Below are 25725 nucleotides of genomic sequence, written 5' to 3'. Positions count from 1 at the left end.
GACAAGTATTGAGTTGCCAATCAAAAATGTTTTTCACTCATGGCCAAGTCGAGTTGTATGTCAACTCCCGAAGGGTCGATATAGGGTCTGGTTATCCGCTGAAACTTGGAAGTCGATTGACGAACATAGAGAATTAGAGGCTCTTATTTCTGTGGTGAGTGGTGGCGAACGTGACACGCTTGAGTTCTGGCCATCAATCGATGTTACCAGAACGGCCCCTCACAATGATCTGTATGATAAGCTCGATACTCCGAAAAATCTGTGTCGGCCTGTCAAAAGAGGATACTGTCACACACTTTTGTAAGATCGGTACTTTGCTCACTGACCGTCAGACAGCGAAGGAGAGACAGCGGGAATATTTGAAGCAGATTTCAATGGAACAACTATCTCATCAGCTCCTTCCACAGTATTGCCGATATTTGGGTTAATTCCACTTGTCAGCGCCACTGAAATCGAGGAATTTATTACAACAGTACAAGTCGGAAACCCGAAGCCAAACCCTTGAAGCATGAAAGGTTTTGTTGATCCTTTGTATAAGAATAATTGGATACATGATGGTCCCACTTATATATAGCTGATATTGTATATCTGCAGGTTGTATATACCTAATATTCAATCCAATGTAGTACTCACATTTTATTCCCTAGAGAGTTGTAATTTGACGTGTAAGGGTTAACTTTGACATGACGGACGGATGAGCTTGGAACAATGTAATTCAACGCGTGTGTACGCATAGTTCAAACATTTCTGCCAAATTTCACGTCAATAGATGTGATCGTTTCCAAGAGCAGTGTGTGTGACAGACAGACTAAATGACTAAACATCGTTCTGGCAAACACCGATGGAGTTACGACTTTTTTAAAACGGGAGATGGACTCAGTAATATACCTAGATCTAAGGATCTGAATTGGTGGGTGAGTGAGAAATACACGCCCAGCGACCACCAAGCAATCACTTTCCAGGTGGAGCGAGAGCCGAGGGGAAAATATTCCAAAAAAACATTCCATGCCACGTCGCATTGTTTTCAAGAAACGAATAGCCAAGTTCTGGTGGAATGCCGAAATTAACGTAATGAAATTCCTGAGATGATTGGAAGATGTTCTTGATGCCGCGGAGAAGATTGCCGAAAATAAAACCCCAGACTTAACGTGCAAGGTAGCTCCAATTTGGCTCGCACAAATATTCATGGCATGTTTCGAAGAATAGACTCTCTCGGAAAAGTGTAAGCAATAGAAACACTGCTGATTCCAGAGGCAGATAAGCCTTTGAACGATCCTTCGTCTTATAGGCCTACATCCCTATTAAATGGCACCAGCAAACTTTCCGAATGGGTCATCTACAACAGGCTTGTACCGATCACAGAAAAGGAGAGTGGCTGTTCAGACAGGCAGTTTGGATTCCGAAAAAGCGAAATCTATTGTGAATGCTATCAGTACGACAACGAAAATTATGAAACGAGCAATGGAAGTCAGTAAATTCTGGGCTGTAGTTACTCTCGACGTGAAGAATGCGTTCAGTTCTGCAAACTGGTATAAAATGAAAACCTGAAACACAACCGACATCCTAGATTCCACAAAGATCGGCCTTGGGTGCTCTTCTGTGGATAATAATATACGATGAAATTCTGAAGTCACATCCCTCCAAAGGGGTGCCCGTTGTTGGTTTCGCAGTTGACATCGGAGTAACTACCGTGGCACAAGCCATCAAAGAGATCGAGATTTTGAAAAACAAGGCAATTTGGGAAATCAAACCCTGGTTGGAAGGCCTGCGCTTGCAGAGAATAAAACAGACCAAGTTCTCATCACAAAACGCAGAAAGAGAACATCGATGAAGATTAGTGTTGGCTAACAAACCATACACTCGCAACCAGCGCTCAAATATTTGGAAATCATGATTTGGTGAACATTAAACTTATATATAGGCGGTCCAAGGCAAAACCATCGGCTAGTTACCTCCAGAGTTGTTAGCTCGATTTTGCTCGGCATTAGAACACGAAGCAAATAGGGAAAAGATTGCACGCACATACCGATGAAATGCATTGCGAACATCCTGCGTTTACAGTACAACAGCTGACGAAGCACCGTGCATAATAGCAGGCATAGTCCCGATCGACATCTTGGCGAACGAAAGTCAACGCCTCTACACCCCAACATATGTAATCGGCGAATCCTACAATTATCGTTGCAAGTTGGTATCAAGCATAGTGGAGTGGCAGAAGAGATGGGATCATTCTCTTAGAGGACACTGGACTTACAAAATTATCCCAGATGCCGCAAACGGAATTAAATGATGCCTTAGAGACGTTAGCTGGGACCTAACCCAATTCCTAACAGACACGTTGGGTATTGTACATGTCTTCACCGGTTTGGGCACGACAACTCCCCATGTTGCCCGACATGGTTCAGAAGCATATGGAGCACGTTGTGTTTAACTGTCCGAGATTCGCTATACGTAGGGCGGATACGAAAATTGTCGTTGGGGCGCAGCTGTGATTCAAGAACATCGTAGACCACATATTAACATCTGAAACACCTTGGGGGTCGGTGGGAAAACTAACGAAGGCGATGCATAATACGCTAAGGAAAGAAGAACTTCGGAGGAAGATGGTAAGTACCAATGTGAGCCGTAGTTCCTAATTGATCCTGCATAGTTACACGGAGAAACACCGTGACAAGCATGTCTCTATATTGCGTTTCTAGACCCCGAGAAGGATTTTGTGCCAACACCTAGTGCCAAAAGAACTCATGTCCCGGATTGAACTGCTCTACCAGGGTCCTCAGAGTCAAGTTCGAAGTGTGGCAAGAAAATTAAAACTACTACGTGCCTCCGGCAGTATTCATCAAGGATGTGCTCTCTCATGACTCCTTTTTGTTTATGGACACTGTCATTTGGGACTATACCGATCATGTTTCACTTGCGTTTGGATGGATGAATTGGCGGCCCACAATTGGTGTTCCTTCTAATCGATGCATCAAGGAACGTTTCAAATCTAAAATCTAACATCATGTCATCCGGCCTGCGGTCCTTTACAGTGGGTGTCCTCGATGGTATGGTAATCACTACATTGCTTTGATCACCAGAGTTGATGGGAAAGTATAACGAGTAGTTGCTGGCAATTTGTGGGTATCTGATTATAAGCTCGTCAAATTTTAATTCGTTTCACATTTCTGTACAACTCACGACTACTCGCTTTGATCGCTCTAATGATGGTTCAAAAGTTTGCATATAGGGCTTTAGCAGCTTCACTTTGACCCATACGCATATCTTCCATAACTTTTATGGATTTATTCCAAAAATTGACCAACATCAACGGAAATTAGATTGCTTAGAAAAGGCAAATGAGTTTTTAATGTAAACATAATCGCAATAAGCGACTGATGATTTTCAATAAATCAGATCTACACGCAGTATTACCTTGTCGTTTCCTCCGTTAAGCACACCCTTTGCAGTTATGTACAAATTGATTTATACCCTTATCCTTTTAAGACAAATGACAATAGTAGAGCAGGTAAGGATAAAATAATATATTCGCTAGCTCTGAACATGTTTGGTCAAAATAAAAGCAATAATTCAGTATTCATGATTAACATAATTTGAATAAAAAATTCTTTTAGAGACAATCTTGGATCCTGTGGGTCCAAAGTGGATGGAATGGAAAACAATTCAAAATACATATTTTTTCAGAGGTGCTATCTAGTCGAAATAGGGAGTATTTCCTATTGGTTCGATCCACAACACTCATCTATTGAAAACGTATTTTACAATACGACCATGATGCATTCCAACGTGGATATCCGCACTCCTGTTCAAAACCCAGCCTTTATCCTTGAAGCTTTCACATGGAATCCAACAAAAGGTATCCAAGTACTTTACAATGGGAGCTTCCGGGTTTGCGATTTCGTCAGCCTTGTCAAAAGGGATCCTTTCACCGTAACTGCACTCGAATTATTGAAAGGATCTTCAAACATTACTTTGAAATGTCCAATCCTGCCAAATACTTACTATGGAAAGTTTGATATCAACAATTTCATTCGAATAAGTCCTGTTCGACTTTTTTATTCACCTAATGCAGTTGGGACCATACAAGTCCATGCTGGTGAGGCAGGATCCACTTGGAAAAATAGGCAGAAAGGACTTGAAAATTTCACCTGGTGGGGATCATACGGAGTATCTTTTGCTTTCAAGAAAACCTGTTGAATTTAAATTTCATCGGCAGAGTATATTAAACTCACTATATTGAATCTTGTTTTAGGAAGAATGTAGTACAATATAATGCATAGAACAATAAAACATTTCTTATAGGAAGAATAGATGTTCATTTTTGCAATACAGTTGTTTTACATATCTATACAGGATGGAACTTTCACGAAGAGATGCACCCATAAGATGGCAGTTGCCAAACTAGACGTAGATTCGTGCTAGTTAACGTGTGATCTGATCTCTCCAGTTTCGAGTAAGATCGAATGACGTTTTGACATCATAATTATTGAAAGTGGAGTCTGGAGAGGGGCATAAGGCGCCTTCCAACACTGAGAGCTCAAAGCGATGACACAAGTGGGCCACTTAACTAAAGAGACCGAGAGCACCCCAAGTTGAAACATTTTTGTTTATAAGGCATGACAAAAAATGGTTGATGTGGGGTAATGATACTTTCAACTTCAACTAGCCTGAGTGTTTTTCAAACAAGCGCTGGAATGAGCAACAAAACAAAAGATGTATCAAAGCTTAAGGACATGAAGCTAGATCAGTCTACTAAAGCAATCACCTACACGGGGACTCTCCTCAATATAGCTCAATGCGTGGCAAAAGTATGCGTTTTTGACAAGGACGTATAAATACCAAACTGACTTGCTCCGAAGAGCACGTAAATAAGTGGGAGCCTATGAAATTGTGACTGGACGACTTAAAGCAAGAGAGCATCGCTGATGGCTTCTGGGCGGAAAATAACGCAGTAACTACAGAGAGCCTTCAAAAATGTTCAGTTTAAATTGGACCATATAGCTCCGGTCTAGACGGCATACTAAATAAGGACCGAGCATGCTCCTTGTTAATGGAAAGGTAATATCTAAAATAATTGTGAAATAAGTGAAAAAATACCTCCAACCCATTATCAACAGTGAACAGCCAGGTCTGTGCTGCCGATTTACCTATACCGATCACATTAACACCCTGCGGATCCTTTTGGAGTAGTGTACGGATTTATGATCGCCACTTCTCCTGCCTTATATCAATTTCAAGAGTCAAAAGCTACATCGAGTTAGAATTTCTGGAGAATTTGAAGTCCACACGGAAATATGGTGGAGACGCATCATATCAGCGATACTTTTCATCTCATTATCGGTGGCATGTGGGGATTCATTCTTCAAACACTTCGTTTCCGCTAATATCATCTGCCTGTTCCCATATCGAGTCAGGGAATTTGACCGAATAATTCTGCACTTGGAGAATCAGACAGATTCGGACTGAAAAAAATACCAACAGCACCAGGGCTCTTAGACTATACCTATAGACTTGTCTACCCGTATATCCAGCTCCGAAATCCATTTACAAGCAATGCACTTTCGGATGCTCTTAGGCAGATACGACTGGCAAGCTCATCGGGCAAATTAATCACGCAATTTCTGGTATGCCTCCATTATTTTCCCCCTGTGCTTGTTGGCGGCAGCACATAAACCGATTTCCGATAGAGACCTGCCTTAGTAATGGACGCCAGATATCCCGAAGACCACCAATTCGATATCCCTAAAAGCTATATGACATCCTGGGGTATGCCATCACACAATGATTAAGTGGCCCGTCTACCACAGCAAAAAAATTCTTCGAGGGATTCATGTCTCGAAAGCGGCTTAAAGCTCGCAATTTTTCTTGGCAAAAATCAAGGCTTCCCAGGAATACATGCGGCGTTATAGGTTTCGGCGAGTTCGTTATAGGTTTCTGCGCATGCCGCGTTCTTTTAGTTTGTAGCATTCTCCGGTATGCAACATCCTTACATTTCGTTCAGATTTTTTTCCGACTGGAGGAGGATTTTCTTCCATAGACCACCTGCAAATCTGAAATGGAAGTTCTCATCATAGATAAGTTCTGCAGAAAGTTTGACTATAAACTGTGGTTTATAGATTTGACTAGTGGAGCGATGAAAAGTGCTGCAATGCTTGAAGTACTTTGGATGTAAACAGATGCTATACTCTTCCAAGTTTTACATTGTCTGGTGACTTCAGCACACTGTCTTCGACAAAAAAAAAGTATAAAGATCATATCAGACCAACTTTTCCCTTCTGGCTCAGTTGTAGTAACATCTCCCGGCATGTTAGTGAGCGACCACCCGACAAATATTCTTGAATAAGGAAGAGAGCCACAGTGCAGAACATTACATACATGGTAAAAACCAGAATCGTGAGAAGCGCTGGGATGAGTAGTTCCCTCAGCAAGAGAGCAACGCTGACAGTGTCCAGTAACTTCTGCATGAGGCCGCAATTCCCACGATAACCTAGAAGATCTGTTAAAAATCTCCAAGAGAAAATGGAACTACAAAAATCCGGGCCTGGATGGCATACCGAATAGTGCCCTTATGCATGCTCCTTTACATTGTCCCGTGAAAGAGGAGCTCATATGTCTTTATTAAAAAATTTCACATGTGCTGTAACTCCCCGCGTGGGACTGGATTGGAACCTGAAACACGCTCGACCGCACCCCTGGAACAAGAAAACCCGACGTTATAATGTCGTGATCAAGAGGGAAGATAGTCCATTGATCATATCTTCAGTCGACTGTCAGGCTATGCTATGCAGCTCGAAAATTAGTTTGCACCCATCTGTTTCCGCATACCACGCATTAGTGAAGGAGAAACACCTTATGAGTTGTGTCGCTTTGCAAAGTACAAATAAACAAATCATGACCAAAGTGAATTGCGAGAACAATGTCTCCATGTTCCATTAAGGTCCCGATGAACAAGAAACAGAAACTTCTGAAAGGTGATTACTTATAATACCATAAGTCCCAAGGCAAACACAAAGGCGAATAAGCTGCTCAGTGAATTACATCCAACCTAACTGAGGCTACTTCTCTATTGCAAAGCACAAGCCAGAACCAAGCTTAGAAGGAATGCCTAAAAACGGGCTCTCCATCCTGCAACAGACCGATCCCAGTATCCCAGCCTCGTGTGATAGTAACACCCTCATTCAATCGCCCATTCCTGTCATTCGTCGATGCTTTACGCATCGATAATTCAACATCATGAGCCGCATCAATTAAACCTTCCGTTAGTTCGCCAGGCAGTCCCCGTCGTAGACGCAAGAATGGTTCCTAAGCCAGCACAAACGAGACAATCACCCTCCTAACCAACCCACATACTTTGCCGGAGGTACCGCAATACTGGTCTACGACAAATTCCTAGCATCACAATTGAAATAATGTCCAGCTTGGTAAATGTCGTTTACATCTATCTACCCAAGCAAGATTCCGATGCAAATGACATCTTTACCATTAAATCCTTCGGCGCGGACAAATTCCACCCAACTGGCAAATCGTGGTCCTTTATCTTGGGAGGCGACTTAAATGCCTATTTCACTTTCTGGTTGGATACCTTTTTCAACAATAATGGTCGCAACAAAAGTATTAGCGCAACAACAAACAAGTCGGGCAACCGGAAGCTGGGCGCTTCAGGTATCAAAGGTTTTGTTTGCTTCTCCTGTGAGTATATTTGAGTTTAGAACTATCCCATTTGTACGTAACCCGTTATGTATATGCATGTCTAACTACTTATTTTAGTGTGATGTTGATCGATTGAATTAAATATCGATATGGAGAGTGTTTTGAGGCCTGGGCACAACATAGAGGCAGCTTCATAATTTTTTTCAAATTTTTCGGTTGGGTAGTTTCTGAGAATGGGTTCGTTAAAGAAATCATCATTTTCCAACCCTCCCACTCCCCGCCTTTTTAACAAATCTCAAAACTAAGGCCGGCTTCAAAAAGTACTAACCGGAATCTTTCATTTGATACCCTACATGACTATATTCGGTGAAAAAACTTTTTATACCCCCCTTTTACATACATAGGGACCCTCCCTCCCCCTAAATCTCAACGTAGAAAGATACCACTCATTGCATGTCTGGGCGCTCACAGTTCCCACCTTTTCACTAAATTTCGTGTCAATCGGTATAGCCGTTTCTAAGAAAAGTGCCTGTGGCAGACAGATAGACTGACCGCTGGTGGCAGTGAAATTTGTATCGTGATTCGACATCGGATATCAGTAGACTCAGCTATGATTTTCGGAGATGAACGGTTTTGTTTGTTATGTCGCCACATCCACCACCAATGTCTTGGCGCTTTTGAACGTCAGCTTCCGCATGGAGTCGTTCCACTTTATGTCTAACTTAGTGGATTCTTTTATACTTTTACCTTTTTGATGTGTTGGACTACATTCCCCGATACCGCTACTTTTCGACCATTTTGTCATTTACAAAAAGTGATATTGCCAAATATTAACTTCGCTTCCATCTCCTTTCGTAAAGTACCGAAAAGAAGCCATAACTAAAACAAGTCGGGAAACCGGAAGCTTGACGCTTCAGGTATAAAAGGTTTTGTGTTTTCTATGTGAGGAGCATAACGTAGTTCTCCATTGGCTTATAGCATTGACCCGAGATATTGAAATCGCTCAGTTCTGGGCAGGTTACTGCCATTGCCAGAACTCAATATTTTAAATATCTCCAGTCATTGCTATCAGCCAATGGAGAACTGCGTAATGAAATTGTTTCATGCATTAATGCAACCTGGATGAAGTGGCATTCCCCAACTGGTGTTCTTTATGATCGACGTATCAGCGCACGTCCCAAATCTAAAATTTACTGCAATGTCGCCCGTCTACCGCTCTCTATAGTTCCGAGTGTTGGCCGATTATAAAGGACAATGAACAGGACTTGCGGTAATGGGGACGAAAATGTTGCATTGTACTGGTGGCGTGACACGTTTTGATTACGTCTGAAATGAGAATATCCGCGATCGATATGGGCTTGCACCGATCGTGGAAAAACTGCAAGAGAGGCGTTTTCGATGATGTGGTCACGTAATTCACGCTAACGAGAATTCAACAACCAGTATTGGTCAGAACATCGAAAGCAATGGTAAGCAACCAAAAAGCCGGTGAAAACAATGGTGATACGCTGGATGGGGATTTAAAGGTCTCAAGATTACATCCTGATCAGGCATTTGATAAAATAAAATGACGAAACCGATCACCACGAGCCGACCCCGCTTGTGAACTGAAGGCTGAAGAAAAATAAAAAGATGTGAGGAGCGACGAGTGCACGACAGCTCCGTGTAATATAGCTAAAAATTCCATTGCCCTCTATTTTCTAGAAAACGATTTAAATAGATCATTTGATGGATAGCCTTGGGTCAACTTCATACGCTTCACATTCTGAGTTTAATATTATTAGCAAATGCCAACAATTTAACCAACATCAAATATAAACAAGTCGGGAAACCGGAAGCTGGGCGCTTCAGGTACGAAAGGTTTTGTGTATTTCTTAGTACGTAGCACATAATATATCCATATATTATGTGAGAGTATCCACTTTCGGGTGACATTCACATTCATAGTCTTCAATTTTCAAAGAAGCAACAAATTTGAGGTATTATAACTTTGTTAGTAATAGTGCGATTTCCACCAAACTTAGTAAGATCATGCTCTATATTATAGCCTATATCACTGCAAAATTTCATGGTACTAGGATGAACTTAAGGGGGGTTTCTAAGCAATTACAAAAAATTGTAGTAATATACTATTATTAACTTTATTTAAACAGATATCGGCATGGAAAGTATTTCGGAGCCCAGGCACCATATAGTGGCAGCCTCCTGATTTTTTTCAGATTTTTCGGTTTGGTAGTTTCTGAGAATGGCACCCTTAAAGAAGTGATCACTTTCAACCCCCCGCGCTCCCCACCCTTCCAACGAATGTCAAAACTAAGACCGGCTTCGAAAAGTACTAATCGAGACCTTTAATTTGATACCCCACATGACTATATTTGATGAAAAAAAATTTTACAACCCCCTTTTGCATGTATGGGGACCCCCCCCTTAAATTCGACGTAAAAGGATGTAATTCACTGAATGCATGAGCGTTCACAGTTCCCAGCTTTCTACCAAATTTGGTGTCAATCGCTTTAACCGTCTCCGAGAAAAATGCGTGTGACGGACAGACAGACAGAGAGATAGACAGACAGACAGACAGACAGACAGACAGACAGACAGACAATAAACCGATTTTAATAAGGTTTTGTGTTTACACAAAACCTTAAAAAGGGCTAGGGAGAATTAGATTCTTCTTGAATGGAATTTTAATATTTCACTTGAATTTCAATTATTCTGGTTAATTATGACGTCAACATCTTATTTGTATGGCTTAGGATGCTGTTAATTAGCACGAAATTGATAAGTTTGAACTTCTATAACTTTGACACTAATAGTTGGATTTTCATGGAACTTGGCATGTATATGCACGAGACTGTCCTCTATGGTGGTGCAAAATTTAGTTCACCTAGGATGAACTTAAGGGGAGTTTTCTAGTCAATTTCTAAAAGTTGATAATATACTATTAGTAAATTTTTTAAGCAGATACCGGAATGGGACATCTCTCGAAGATTAGATTTCACATAAGTGTTTTACACAAAACCTTAAAAAGGGCTGCAGATAAATAGATTCTTCATAAATGCGACTTTAATATTCCACGCGAATGTCAATTATTCCGGGTAATTATGACGTCAGCATCTGATTTGCATGGCTCTGGAAGCAGTAAACTCGCGCGAAATTACTAAGTTTGAACTGCTATAAATTTGGCGTTAATTACCTGATTTCCATGAAATTTAGCACATATATACGAAATATTGTCCCCTATGCTGGTACAAAATTCGGAAGTCCTAGAATGAATTTAAGGGGCGTTTTTCAGTCAGTTTCTAAAAAGTAGTAATATTTGTTTTAGGAATGTATGAAACACATGAATGAAGTAATATACTATTAGTAAGTTTATTTAAGCAGATATCGGAATGGGACATATTTTGAGACCTAGATTTCATCTAGGCGCACCACCTTGATTTTTTTCGGATTTTTAGGTTGAGTAGTTTCCGAAAATGAGTCCTGTCTCACTTCAAGTGCGTACATTTTGACTCCTTACTCACGTACTTTGCAATTTATGCCAAAACTAATATCAGTTTCGGAAAGTACAAATCGGGACCTTTCATTTGATACCCTACACAACAATATCCGGTGAAAAAAATTTTTGAATGCCCCCTTTGCATGTATGGGGAGCCCCCTTTTAAACTCCACCGAAATTTATGCTACTCGCTGTATGCGTCAGATTTCATAGCTCCCATCTGTCCACCAAATTTCGTTCGGATCGGTTTAGCCGTTTTGAAGAAAAGTGCGTGTGACAGACAGACAGACAGACATTGAATCGATTTTAATAAGGTTTTGTTTTACACAAAACCTTAAAAAGTACTGAAAAAGGAGAAAAGTACTGAGGTACTGATGAACATCAAAAGGGACTAAATTTAGTACCTTTGGTACTAAAAAGTCAACACAATAGAGGAAATAGAGTAGTTCTCCACATAGGTTGTCATTCGCATGCCCAATATGTCCCTCCCCCCACGCAAAACGGCCAACGTCACATCTAACCTACTTTCCTATCTCAAGTCGCTTCCCACTTATCTAACTCCCCTACTAAATAAACCAACAACAACGACTGGAAATTTTTAGTCATCTTTCTTCCAAATGCACAGATTCAGCTAATATTATTTTAGGTTCTAGATGTACAACCTTAAAAGTTAACTGTTAAAGTTTCTGTTAGGTTAAGTAGTTTTCAAATGAAGTCTTTCTTTACCCATAAAAATGTTGTTTTTTCATACCTTCTTGTCAGTAGTTTAACTCATAATGTTCTGAAGAAGCACACGGCACTGATACCGGAGTATACCACACTTAGGAAGGCTACAAAGAGGCTAATAGGCGATGATATCAACCCCTTTTTCTCGACTATGCTATATTAGCTCTTTGAGAATCCTAGACGACTAAAATTGTTACGAAACTGAGTACAGATAATTATTATTTTCTATTAATGGGTGATTAGATAAGTGGCACGTGTAAGGGGTATTAGGCGTTGGGGGTTAATGACCAGATTTTTTCCAGAACATCACGATCAAAGATAGCAGAATTCGTATTCACAAGGTTTGGTCTCAGGAACGATGACAGTGCCCATGATTCCACCAGCAAACCTGGGCAATGAAGGTAGTTATGCTTTTATCCATAGTGTTTCAACCAATTCCAATCTCTGTGTCGTAAAATAAGGCTAAATTATGGTCAGAATGCCTGTGAGTTTGAAATAGATGGAAAAATTAACTTTCTTTTACGGGGAGTAATTAGCAGTCATTACTATCTAAAAATAGACTCACGAAATTTTATTTCTTTTCAATGCAATCAGGCTTGACCGCTCAGATGATGATACCACAGGATGCACGTCAGATATCAACAGCTTCATTTATACAGATATCTTTCATATTCTATATAAATTTATTGCAAAAATTGATAAATATCAATGGATATTAGATTATTTAGAACAAGAAAATGAGTTTTTAATGTTGATGTTAATAAGCGAATAATGGTTTCTAGTAATTCATATATACGCTCAGTATTATCTCGTTATTTCCTCTGTTAAGTGCACCTTTTCCTGAGATGTATAAATTCCTTTATACCCTCGTCCTTTTGAAAGAAATGGTAATAGTAGAGCAGGTAAGCGCTAAAATATACATCAAGTTTGATTTCTGCAATTAAAATCAACAATTTCATGGTCATTATTAGCCACAAATGTTTAATATGATTTAAAGGATAAACTTCTTTAAAGAAAGCCCACTTTGCATCACATTTGTCAGAAATAACCGAACATGAACATCAATTAAAAAACGCATTCTTTTCCAGAGGTGCTACATAGTCGAAATAGGGAGTATTTCCTATTGGTTCGATCCGAAACGCTCCTTTATTGAGAATGCATTCTTCAATTCGACAATGATGCATCCCAGCATTAACATATACAACGCTGTTGAAAACCCAGCCTTTATCGTTGAAGCCTTCACATGGAATCCAGTAAAAGGTATCCAAGTATTCTATAATGGAAGCTTCCGGGCGTGTGATTTCATCAGTCTGGCCAAAAGGGATCCTTTCACCGTAACTGCACTCGAATTATTGAAAGGATCTTCAAACATTACTTTGAAATGTCCCATCATGCCAAATACTTACTATGGAAAATTTGATATGAATGATTTCAGTCGATCAAGTCCTGTTCGTCTATTTTATTCATCCAATGTAATTGGGAGCATACAAATCCATGCTGGTGAGGCAGAATCCACTTGGAAAAACAGGCTTAAGCCACTTAAAAATTTTACCTGGTGGGGATCTTATGGGATTAGTGTTGCTTTTAAAAAGGTTTGTTAAATTTGTTAGAGAAGAAATATAATAATGTATGGAACAATAGAGTTTCTTTTTTGGACAGAGGACGCCTAATCCATTTTATAAGATAAAGTTTTACCAAAGTAAGTAAGGGGTTTGTTTCTATAAAAAGATGCACCCATAAGCTTGCGGTCATTATATATAGTTGCCATTCACAACTTTATGGGGTATAGCGCGTCAAGGACACCTACTCGCCATCGGTCTCGGTTACATGAAATGCCTTTTAGCTTCCACCACGATTTCCTGAGATCCCTACACTTCTTCTATACTGTTCTGCGACAAGTGCCTTTGGGGCGACCCACTTATTGGTCATCTTCGGAGAGTGGATTGCACCGCATCGCGTAGCCAGCAATACAATTATCGTCCCTTATAAACGGGTGTGCTACTCCCATATAACAATACAGAATGAACATAAGCATAGAACCGTCTCAACTTGATCTTGGTATTAAAGTAACTCCACTTCATGATATTAGACAAGGCAGCGAAAGCGGATCTAGCGCTGCGTCGGGCAACATCCATTTCAATGCTACCGTCGGCAGAGACAATGCTTTCTAGATATACAAATTGGTCGACCCCTTCGCTGCTTTGTCCATTACTGTAGACAGGCAATCGAGAGGGTCTTAGTTTTGTTGGTGTTTATCTTCAGTACAACTCTACTTGCTTCTCTTTCCAAATCCAGAGCCCTTTGGCCAAGGTCTATGTGAGAGATGAGAGAGCGAACAGATGTCATCAGGATACTCGAGGAGATTGAGCAAAAGATCTCATCGTTCATGAAACTTCTCTACGTCTTCAAAACAAGGTAGCAGGAAAAATGTGAACGATAATATCGATGACGAGATGCAACCCGATCGGACTACGTTTTCATCCTGCCCTAAGATTTTCTCTTGGTGCAGGACGTGACATATCTCGCTCTGATAATAACTATTAGTTTCTCGGAAATGCCCCTCCTGCATAAAGCACTCCAGATACACGTCCCATTCACGCTATCGAAAGCTTCCTCAAAATCGATGAAGAGCGTGTCCAGCAAAGACCTAAACTCTGCGCACTGTCTCAAAATGATCCGTAGAGTGTTGATGTGGACAATATGTTCTCTGTCCATGTTCTTTGGTGCGTTCCAGAATTATTTTAGCTATTATCTTTGTGACGGTAGGGAGCATGTAGCTACCAATTGTCACACTCAAAACGGGTCACCTTCTTTGGATCTTAACGATCATCCCCTTCTTCCACTCTCTGGGAAAGGTCTCGCATTCCCAAGAATTATGTACAAGTGGAAATAACAAATCTGCAGTAAGTGCAGATGCAGCGATAAATAACTTTGCTGGGAGGCTGTCAAGGCCAGCGGCCTTAATTCGTTTGAACACATCGTTGGCCGAAATGATCTCTCTTCTGCTTAGAAGAGCAATCCGTATCCACACGTTACTGTGACTAGCCATTTCATCCACAATAAGAGGAACTTGAACGTATGTGACACGGTCAAAAACGACAGTGAAATTTTCCTTCCTCCATCCTTTTTTGGGGAGTGAATTCTTTTCCAAATTTGTGTTTACAGATTAAACGTTGGCTGTGATATAAATTATGTTTTTATTGCTTAAAAAAATAAATAATTCAATAACAGTATGTTAGATGTAAAATGATAACGGCGGAAGAGACGGCACACAGGTCCCCTCCTTCGCTATTTCCAGTCCTTACTGGAACTCACCCAGTTCCACTAGATGCTGGTCGGACTGGATGAGGAGGCGATTGTGTTTGTCTCCTATGTGTTCGGGGACTGCTACAAAAAGCTGAAGGAGCAGCTCATTAAACGTCTGTTAGTGAGTAAAACAGGTAAGTTAAATTACTAACCCTGATGTTAGGTGACCGTGCGCCAAGCTAAGTGCTGCAAGGAATGAAGCCGTTGTGCGATGGCAAAATTGACATCGACCTGCTTCAGTCTTTTCGGTTCAAAGACTTCCGCAGAGCACACAGACCATCCTAGCATGGCAAATTCAGGGCTTTTGAACACGATCGCCGACAGAATACATGAGGACCAGGCACGACCCGTGGTTGGCGATGTCTCACGCCTTTCGGTTTGGGTAGTAGGATTAGACAGTGGACTCGATCCAACTACCGAAAAGGATGTTCGGATGGTACGTTGTTAGGACCCTTGATAAGTGTTGGCGCATGCCAACACTATCGAAGGTACTCGGAGAAGGCATCAGTCCCCGCACCTTTTCCCCCAAAAACTAGAATTGCCGGGAGCTCTCGCCACAGGTATCTAGAATGCAGCACCACGTCGTCTAATAATTTATGTTCCCTTGTCCCGGCGCATATATCGGTGCACTTCTTCAAAAATACCGAGTAATCACTACCGAGCGTAGTTTCTCTGAATGAGTCAAGCATGGCGTTCAGCAATACATTAGCACTCCTGGTTCCCCTATCTTTTATATTGTGCGGAAGGAGTTCGAAGAATTTCTCAAGCAGGATATTCGCAGACCTTCAGACGGCTATTGGCCTTCACCACTTCATATGGTCCCTAACTCCAATCGTGAATAGAGATTTTGTGGCAACTGTAGATGCCTTAGTGCTCAGATGATTCCAGACCGATACCATATTCCTCACGTTGGACTTAGTCAATGCATATCATCAAATCCCTATGCAACGCAGCACGAAATTTTCAGAGATTCATCCACTCTTGGCTGCGAAACCTCCAATTTTGTTTTGTTTATCTGGATGATCTACATTCTGGTAGCATCTTCCTCTGAGTCTGAGCATTTTCAGCACCTCGAATACGTTTTCAACGTTTTAAATTGATTTAGTACTCATTATTGTCACAATCGTTTATAACCCCTGATAGCATCGAATCAGACCCAAAGTCAAAATGCAAGTGATTTTCCGCTCCCGCTCCCAAAAACAGTTAAGGAGCCGAGAAGTTTCTTGGGCATGCCACCGTTGTTTTCTGTACAAAGCCGTCAACGATAAATCGATTTTTAAAACTTACTTATCTGGGCCTTAGAAAAATGGCTCCTGTTTGACTCAGAGACTTCCAGGGGTTTGAGGCCAATAAGCACCAATTTGTGCAAGCTACCTTTCTGGCATTCCCCTAGTAACATGCATCCTTAAACGGATTCTTCGATGCTCGATGAAGACCATATATTTCAGCCAGTTTCTGCAGGGAAATTTTTCACGCATTCTATCTAGCACACCTAGGCATCCCTAGATAACGGATTAGTTGGTTACCGCGAAATATTTCTATATATATGTGTATCTGGGCATATTTCAGAAGTGGGAAAAGAGGGAAAATATGAGAAAAGGGGTCGTTGTGTTTCCTTAGCCCTCCAAACGCTTTCACGCATTCCATCCACAACCGATCCGTTGTGAAACACGCAAGTTTTCAGGCATCGTCTAACAATCATCGTTAGTTTAACCCGGTGGCTTGAGGTGATACCTTTGAAAGACATTTCTGCATAATCTTAAGCAAAGGTCCTCTGTCGAGAGTGGATTCTACGCTCCGACCATGAATGCCGTTCGAGTTATCCCCTTCCTTGAAGTTAGGTAGACTCCGCGGTTTCAAATGCCATCGAAAAAATGTGTACCACTCGCAGTCCAATGGAATGTTAGAAAGATGGTACAGGTGGTAACCCCTACAAGGGCCCCAGGGCACCATTCTTGGTCGCAAGTCCTGTTACTCGTCCTACTTGTCCTCTGCACAGCCAATCACGAGGAAATTGCTACAAGCTTCGCGGAGCTGGTATACCAGGGGAACCTGACATCCCCGGGACCCTTTGCTTGATGTTATGCCTACCACTACGAGGGTTGGGTTATTGCTTCTGTTAAAGGAGTGAGGAAGCTGATGCCACCTCCACCCGCCATCCTCACGTAAAATGTAATAATCATGCCCAGGGATCTCGGCTCACTTGTGGCAGCCAAGCTAAGGGAATCGTGCGTTTAACTCCTCGCTGGAACCACCTTTGCTTTCCATGGGGAGTGAAGTATTATGGCGGAGCCGATGAGGAAACTTAAGGAAAAAGCTAATTGTTCTCACTGGTATATAATTGGTAATAAAGTTTATTGTCTTGACAGGTCCCTTCATCGAATTTCTTGCCTATGTAGGTAAGAAGAACTATTGTATTGTAAAAACGAACATGCATCCTTTCTAGAAGAAAAATTTTATTGTCCTATGCGATACAACTTTTCCTCTTAAAATGGAATTCAATATAATTCGTCTAATAGGCCCTGCAGATAACACTTAATGCCGGTAGTCATCATCCAGATCGTCCAGCAAATTCAACAAACCTTCTTAAAAGCAAGGCTCACCCCATAAGATCCCCACCAGGTAAAATTTTTAAGTGGTTTCTGCCTGTTTTTCCGAGTACGTCCTGCCTCACCAGCATGGACTTGTATGGTTGCAACTGCATTAGGTGCATAGAAAAGTCGGAGGGGACTTGATCGAATGACATCGTTCATATTAAATTTTGCATAAAAAGTATTTGGTTGGATGGGACAATTTAAAGTAATGTTTGAAGATCCTTTCAACAACTCGAGTGCAGTGACGGTGAAAGGATCCCTTCTGGCAAGGCTGATGAAATCACAAACCCGGAAGCTTCCATTGAAAAGTACCTGGATACCTTTTGCTGGATTCCATGTGAAGGCTTCAAGGCTGAAAGCAGGGTTTTCAACAGGGGTGTGAACGTGAACATTGGAATGCATCATTGTCGCATTGTAAAATACATTTTCGATAAATGAGTGTTGTGGATCAAACCAATAGGAAATGCTGCCTATTTCGACTATGTAGCACCTCTGGAAAGAAATGAATCTTTTAATTACTTTTTATTACACTTCATTTCATTTTTAAAAGATACGAAACAAAAAGGATTTCCCTTAAAGGAATTTACCCTTTAAATGATGTTAATCAATTGTAGCTAACCACGCGCACTGAATAACCATTTCTATTTCCACTGAAATTTATCAAAGTTGGTGATCGAATTATCCTTACCTGCTCCACTATTGCCATTTGTTTCAAAAGGATAAGGATGTAAATGACTTTGTACATTGCTGCAGAAAGTGCACTTAACAGAGGAAAAAACCAAATGAAACTGAGTTCCCATGAGTTATTGAAAATCACCCCTCGCTTGGCATAATCATGTTACTAGGCTGATATTAAAAACTCGTTTGTTCTAAGCAATCTAATTTCCGTTGATAAGATCAATGGTTACAATAGATTTATGAATGAATATGAAAGATATCAGTACAGATGAAGCTGTTGAAGTTGATGTGTCTGCTTCAGTGGTATGATAAGAACCGTCTAGCCGGTGTGAGGTGGGTTGTATAAAATTACAAAGGGGGTAATATTTCGTGTTTTTATTGTCAGATATTGAAGACTGGTAGTTATCCCCGTTACAGAATATTAACCTTTCCATCCATGTTGAACACACGCATTTTGTGCATCATTAACTTCATTGAATGGTACACAGAATGTACTTGTTTTTCTAACACAACATTGATTACTTCAAAAAGTATGACTACCTTCTGGGCACAGGTTTGCTGATCATCGTCCCCGAGACCAAGTTCACTTTCATGTAAGCCCGTGTCTTTAAATTCTTCTAGTTTTGGCCCTTGGCGTTGATCGCTAATCGGTCAGTTTAGGAGATCTGCCTATTTTTCGTTTCTTTATGTATTCCGAAAGCATAGCATGTTGAAAATGCGTGGCGCCTCCAACGTCGATTTCAGTTTTCATCCGGAAGTAAAGACTCGAATCGAGACCTGTCCTTGCCGTTGACAGAGCATTTTCATCTTATGTCGCCCCATATTAAGGCAGCATCGCTGAGTACACACATTAACAACAAAGACGAGCATCTCTAGGCATCGACAGCAGTGACAGTTGGGAAGTCTACCAGAGGAGCATCAATCATCGATACCACATCAAAGTAACGTTGCGCGTCCATCCTCCGCACTCCTAGAGGACGCATCCTATGCCGCGGTTCTTAAAGATAGAGGCGGCAGTACGGTCCAACGTATCCCTTCGGCGGAAGTAAATACGACATTGTTGTTGCTTCCCTCGATTCCGAAATCTCCTCAATCCGGCGGAGAGTATTCGCATCTGAAGCAACAACACTCGACGCCTTCACAAATTCAGCTAACTAGTAACTACATAAGCCACTCACCGAATCGAAGCTTGGTGGCAAGAAACCCTCGTAATTCCTTGCTGGCCTTACTGTTCCCTAACGTAAGCAACCAGAGAAACTGATAAAGTAGTCTTCGATTAAGGCCGCAAAGGTCGACCTAATACTCCTGCAAAAACTCGCCTGCATGCATTTGACCGCAATACCCATATCAAGTTCCTGATTGACTCAGGTTCTGTAATCTCACTGCTTCCTAAGACTGTCGTCAACAGGAAACAACTCCAGCGCAAGGATCTCACTTTCTATGCAGCCAACATTCCAGCCAACAGCCATTTCGCAGTTCATCGTCACAGACTTGCTTCAACACGGCCCTCCTCATCGACATCTTAGGTAAGTAGTTACAAACTTTTATGACTGGACGTACCTCGAACGGCAAAGTAAAAGCTACTTACATTCACAGCGTTTTCATTATTTCGGAAGTTGTCCCGTCTTCAGCAGAAATCGGAAGTGATTACGTAGCTCTCTTAGAAGAAATCGACGACATTTGCTCTCCACAGAAGAGCGCCATCTCACTTCCAGACCTAATAGTGAAATACGAGATTTCCACAGCCGTCCTCTCCCTCGAGCCCGCTCCATCTTATCTCAGAGTTGGACATCATGAAAGTTTTGTTGCAGGAGGTGGCACACAAAGTCTTTTCTGTGACTTATCTCCGGGAAGCTTTTTACCAGATCCCGGTCGTAGGAAAAGAGATTCCAAAGCCGGCGACCACATCTCCATTCGGCCTCTTCGAATTGACCCGATCAACAATAGGTCATAATTTAGCTTAGTCGCCTTAACCCAACATGGACTATTCCCTGCGTTTGCATGGTTCTTTTTAGACGACATATTCGTGACGATCAATATCTTCGACATTTGCGACTGGTTGCTTTTAACCTTTCTCGGGAGATAACGAATCAACCCTGACAAATGCGTCCTTAATAGAAAGAAATGGAATCACCCGTGAAGTATAAAAACTCCCGCTTACACTGAACGTCCGAAGCAAAACTTTGAAGTAGGAAAACAGCACTCGTAGATACGACGACACCCTCGTTCTTGTCTAGCCCTAGGGGTAAAATTATCGGCCATCGCCATCGGCGCTTCCCACGAGCAGGAATTTCCCTGTGGTACTTGGTGCTTCTGGGATATTTTTTCAGGAAGCTATCGAACAATGAGACCTTTTACAACGCCTACAAACGAGAGCCACCGGCTGTCTTTGCTCCTATTAAACACGTTCAACGCTTTCTGGAAAGACGCTCCATTATAGTTTTTACCGACCATCGACTACTGTTCTATGCCCCCAGCAATGCTGGAGAAAAAATACTAGCTATTTTTGTCCTGATGAATCTAACTCCCGGAAATTCCATCACTTCTTGGATGGCTTGATTTTGACACGCAAAAGTAGCCATATTACCAGTTATATCTGTAGCCTAGACCCCGGAGTTTTTGAAAAGGCTCGCCGTTTATGGCCGCGGTGACTCCCTCATCATGAATGGAATTAGTTGATCCTATGCTGCCTCGGGATGGCTGATATTCATTTGTATCAGTCTGATTTAAACATCGAATCCGAGACTCTCCTGAATACAGAATATTTACTGCTGCCTGGGACGCGCTGGCATTCGACGTCCTTTTTCCCATTTTAAAACACACATTCAGAGCCAGTCTTGCACTCCTTCAACATATACCTTGTCTTCCACATGTTCTAGACCTTTATAACTTTTCATAGTTACTGTTGCATATCACGGCCATCTGGTCAAATTCAAGGCGTCTACTCGTAAAACAGTGCTCAAAGGAGACCTGCTCTTTGAGTTGACAAAATGACCTAACCTATTTTCACTGCTTCAACCGATAGTTGATAGTTGCCATACGCATGCATCCATACGCCATCCTGTGTCCCGTGATTGCGGACTCTTTCAAATCAAGAGGTCAGGATGGTTTTTCCAGGGCATCTTGACTTCATCAGTGCCTTTATACTTTATAATAATCTCCTGCTTGTTGGTCTGCACTTGGCCTCTTTCCATAAAGACTACTTTACCTTGCCGTGAAAATTTTCAGCAGTTTTACTCGGAGACTTCTTTAGCTCGAAAATTAAATTTCCCTTTTTAAGAACGGCTGATTCATTTGACGCTTTTTTCGAGGTCCATCGGTTCCAGATCAAGTTTAACCTTCCTGAGAATATCGGTGTAGGAGTATGTCGTACCACCACACTCGTACACCGATATTCTCAGCAAAGTCAAACCTCACCTGAAACCGATGGGCCTTGGAAAGAGCATCAGGCGTTTCAGCCGTTCCTTTTCTGAAGATGATGATCAATTTGGGTCGGAATTTCCTTTTACTTGTCGCGTTTTTCTTTCCGTCAACCTTGGTCCCTGGCTCCTCGGTTTCTTTTTGGGACTTGAGCTCCCTTGAGTTCATCGAAGCCGCCGCAGTTTTCGCCAGAATTTGTTTTTTATTTTGTTGTACTTTTTCTTTACGGATATGAGACCTTTTTGCGTTTTAGTGTCCTGCGAGAATCCAAAAGAATCGTTCACTCCCACTCTACTCTTCTTTTCGTGTGTTGCCTGACTGACGTTTGTTTTCTACGCGGGATTTTTCATTGTCCTTGGAACTGCTATACAAAACTCGAGTTGCTCTGGCCATGTTGTAAATGGACTGGTGCACATTATGTTTGTCCTTTATGAATTTAGACAATTTTATTATTTTCCCTCCACTACCCTTCTGTTTGATTTTTCTTTGATATTTTAATTAGGCACTTGCGTAGTTATTACCTTTCCGGGAGTTTCCCGGATTTCCATCGTTTACCGACGCTCACTTCAGTGTAGATAGTAGAATCGTCGAGATTTTCCCAAATGAATGCAGCTCTAGCACCTGCGATATCTCCCGGCCAGGTATAGTCAACGGCCAGTCTGTGCAATATCTTTCCGGGTCAGTGCTACAGGGATTCTCATGGACGATGTACTCCTTTCAAACACCTCTTTCTGGCAACCGTGGCCAAGTAATCCACCACCAAGACACTGCTTGCACTCCCCCCCCCCCTCCCCCCGGCAGCACTTTCGAATCTCTGCACAGTTTTAACGTCCTTTCTTCTTCCATGGGTTTTTTTTATAAAGCGCTGCCTCCCGCCGCGGCGCTAAATCCAAGCCTTTTATCTACTCCCTCCAGGTGACACCAGGCTAGTGAGTGAAAGCTTGTTTCAAAATTACTTATCCCCACGAGTTTGACCAGCAATCTTTCTTTCTGTGCTGAAAATGTGTTTGTCAACCCATACAGGAGCGCCAATTGCCGAGTGAATTTCAGGACAGCCCGCCTGGTTCGCGGATCAATGCAACATCATGTCATCTGCATTTTTGAGACCTGATTTGGCGATAAAATGTTAAACTCCGAGTTCTTCGAAGGGTAGTTCATTTTTCGCTACGGTAGGGACCGGGCTACATAACGCAAATCAAATGGCGGGCTGCTGATTGAAATTAAACAGTCACTCTGCGCCGTACTCGTCTTCTCCAGCGGTGACTCTCCTTCTAATTGTTTTGCCTTACATGTCGCGCGTCTAATTCCATTGCATTCATTTAATTTTGTACTCGTGCATACTTCCCCTGTGCTTACCCCTCTCACCAGTAGGAAGATTTCTTTCTGAACTGTTAGGTTTCTTTCTCTCCCCTTTACGTCTCCGGGGACTTTACCTCCCCGTGCCCAACTGGCCAAATCATCCTGGCGTTCCATTTCCTTCCAACAACCTCTCCTACTCTTCTCTTCTACTTTGTTCCTTTGTGCTCTGTAATTCAACACCAACAAAAACTCCTTCTACCGCACTGTCGACCTCTTTCCTTTCAACCTGCCCAAGAGCCAAATCTGTATATTTGAGGCGGAGGTCTATCGTACCAACTCCAAAACCGCTGGATTACGCGTAGTTCAAGTTCAGTTTTCACAAAGTCAACTTTGGAGATTTCAACTCAATGTTCGCTTCAATCAACTAGGATCACGTATTATTTTATACACGTTGAATCTTCAAGCTCTCAGCAATTTGTATAATATCTTTTTCAACCTCGTGCTCTGTTATGACCCTTTTTCTACTGTTTGTCTCCGCCTTACCAAAAGGTGGTTCACCACGAGGACCCATAAAAACATTCGCCTGAAGTAAGCACTATCTTCTAAAAATGACACCGATCCTACTCATTGCAAGACTGTGCGCTCCCCTGTCAAGTCTATAATTGGAAAAGTGCTTACGCGATACTTGATGATCGTCGAGGCCACCCTCGCCTGCGATGATTTGAAAGCATTATGGTCCCACACTCACACCCAATCTTACCCCATTTCCATCAATTTTACTGACTCCAACGTTCTACATAAATGCTGGAACTTATCCTTTCTTACCTCTCTTTTAGAAGCAGGATCCAAATATCTCGCCTTCCTCTTCTTACTCCTTCCTTGGTTGAGTTTTTCATTGATAATCCTGGCCTCAATATAAGACCTGGTCTCGATGAGCATCCCAACCTCTTCTTTGTTAATTGTAAATTGTAAATTTCTCTCCCCCTCTGTGCATAATCTTCAACAAAAGTTTGAAAGAATGTTGCTTTCCTCATCTTTGGAAGAGGTCCTTAGTTTGCCTATCCTCAAAAGCGGAGACCCTACTCTAGCTGTAGACTGCCAACCTCACCCTTTTCTCTCCTCTTGCTCTTAAATCCTCGAGATATACGTTGACTGACAGAGCATATACTTCGGTCGGTCCAACCACTTCAAACTTCTGGATTTCACCAAATTTGTTGATATATCCTTTATTCACGACAGCAGATACAAACTATCGGTACTGATTTTTCTAAATCCCAGGGCCCTATACTTGGCCCCATCAGCCTGCAACAACGCTGAACCTTCCCTCCGTGATAGGTGTACCCTTTTCAAACTCTGTCATTGCCTGATGGACTGCTCCGCCACCTCAGATATTATATACCGCATTACCTCCCGTAGTACACGTAGTGCGGAGATTTTTTAAGTGCCCTTCGCGGAGCTCGAGAGCCGTTTTCACTCTCTGATCCTTCAATGTCCTTCAATGGCTTGGTCTCCTCTTTAGTTTTAAGTATCAGCGAAGAACTTACTTCCTCCTCCTTCTGAAGACAACATGTAATTTGGAATTTACTTTTCTGTGTATTGTTCATTATATAAATAAATAAATACTTTGAGATGTCCCCCCTCAGTGCCACGACCCCGTAAAGACGGGATTGAATATTATTCGCTCCAAAGCGTAAACTGCACCGGATTATGATTCGTTACTTTCCCCAAAAAGCAGTAAACTTGTCATTTCTCCGAATATGTCCTATAATAAGAAATAAAAAGAGACGCAGTTCGGAAGTACACCCCAATAGTATCTCCAGAAGAAAGTATCGAAAATTCGCGATAAAATACTTTCCAACGCCCAATTCGGAAACTTTCTCCCGAAAGCCATATAAGTGATACAAGAAAAAGACAATTCACGTTCTTACGTAATTCCCAACGGATGCCATAAAGAATAAGAACAAGAGGCAGGAAATAGCTGTAAAGTCACGTGAGGACGTCGTAAGAATTTCAAGAAGTTATCCACACAACATTCCTTCGGTTGGTGGTCCTGTGCCATATCTCTCTGTTCCCTGTCGGCAAGTTCCAGCAGAACGGAAAGGGAGTTTACGATGGTGGAGCAGATAAATTTTACTTCATCCTGTCACGTAATGTATGCGCGGGGGTCCCCCTCCTCCTTCCCCCCTTTCGACGAAAAAAAGCATATGCAGATAAAGTATTCATGCAATAAAATTATCTAAGGAACAGTTCGTACTGACAGTCATGCCTGTGTGTTGTACGGAGGAATGTAGGGAGATAGAGAATATGCGGGAATGAGCGAATTTCGGGAACCGGCTGATGCTGAGTAGTGGAATCCAACGAGGAAAGAAAAATCAGCAATTTTAATCCAATTACGGTATGGAAGTGTACTTGGAGTGCAAAGTGCCTTTTTGGCTTCTTTAGTGCCAATCTTTTGTTGGAGTGAAGGCTGGAAGCGTTTCGGAATTATCAGATCCAAAGTTATGCGAAATGACTGAACCGATGAGCACGGGAGCGACTCTGTGTAGGGCAAAT

General features: G+C 41.8%; 2 protein-coding genes across 2 annotated transcripts; one reads left to right on the top strand and one right to left on the bottom strand.

Annotated features, from left to right (window-relative positions):
• Window positions 1-3410: 3410 nt before the first annotated feature.
• LOC119654099 lies at window positions 3411-13476 on the top strand. The gene is made up of 3 exons (XM_038059263.1): window positions 3411-3508; window positions 3685-4167; window positions 12964-13476. Exons 1-3 carry the CDS (start codon window positions 3452-3454, stop codon window positions 13474-13476), a joined length of 1053 nt encoding a protein of 350 aa, XP_037915191.1. The 5' UTR covers window positions 3411-3451.
• Window positions 13477-17624: 4148 nt separating this feature from the next.
• On the bottom strand, window positions 17625-18545 carry LOC119656190. The gene is made up of 2 exons (XM_038062545.1): window positions 18464-18545; window positions 17625-18267 (listed from the first exon to the last, which is right to left on the bottom strand). Exons 1-2 carry the CDS (start codon window positions 18518-18520, stop codon window positions 17755-17757), a joined length of 570 nt encoding a protein of 189 aa, XP_037918473.1. The 5' UTR covers window positions 18521-18545; the 3' UTR covers window positions 17625-17754.
• Window positions 18546-25725: the final 7180 nt, after the last annotated feature.

Source organism: Hermetia illucens, chromosome 4 (assembly GCF_905115235.1).
Source record: "Hermetia illucens chromosome 4, iHerIll2.2.curated.20191125, whole genome shotgun sequence".
Classification (NCBI taxonomy): domain Eukaryota; kingdom Metazoa; phylum Arthropoda; class Insecta; order Diptera; family Stratiomyidae; genus Hermetia; species Hermetia illucens.
This window is presented reverse-complemented; position numbering and strand designations above follow the sequence as displayed.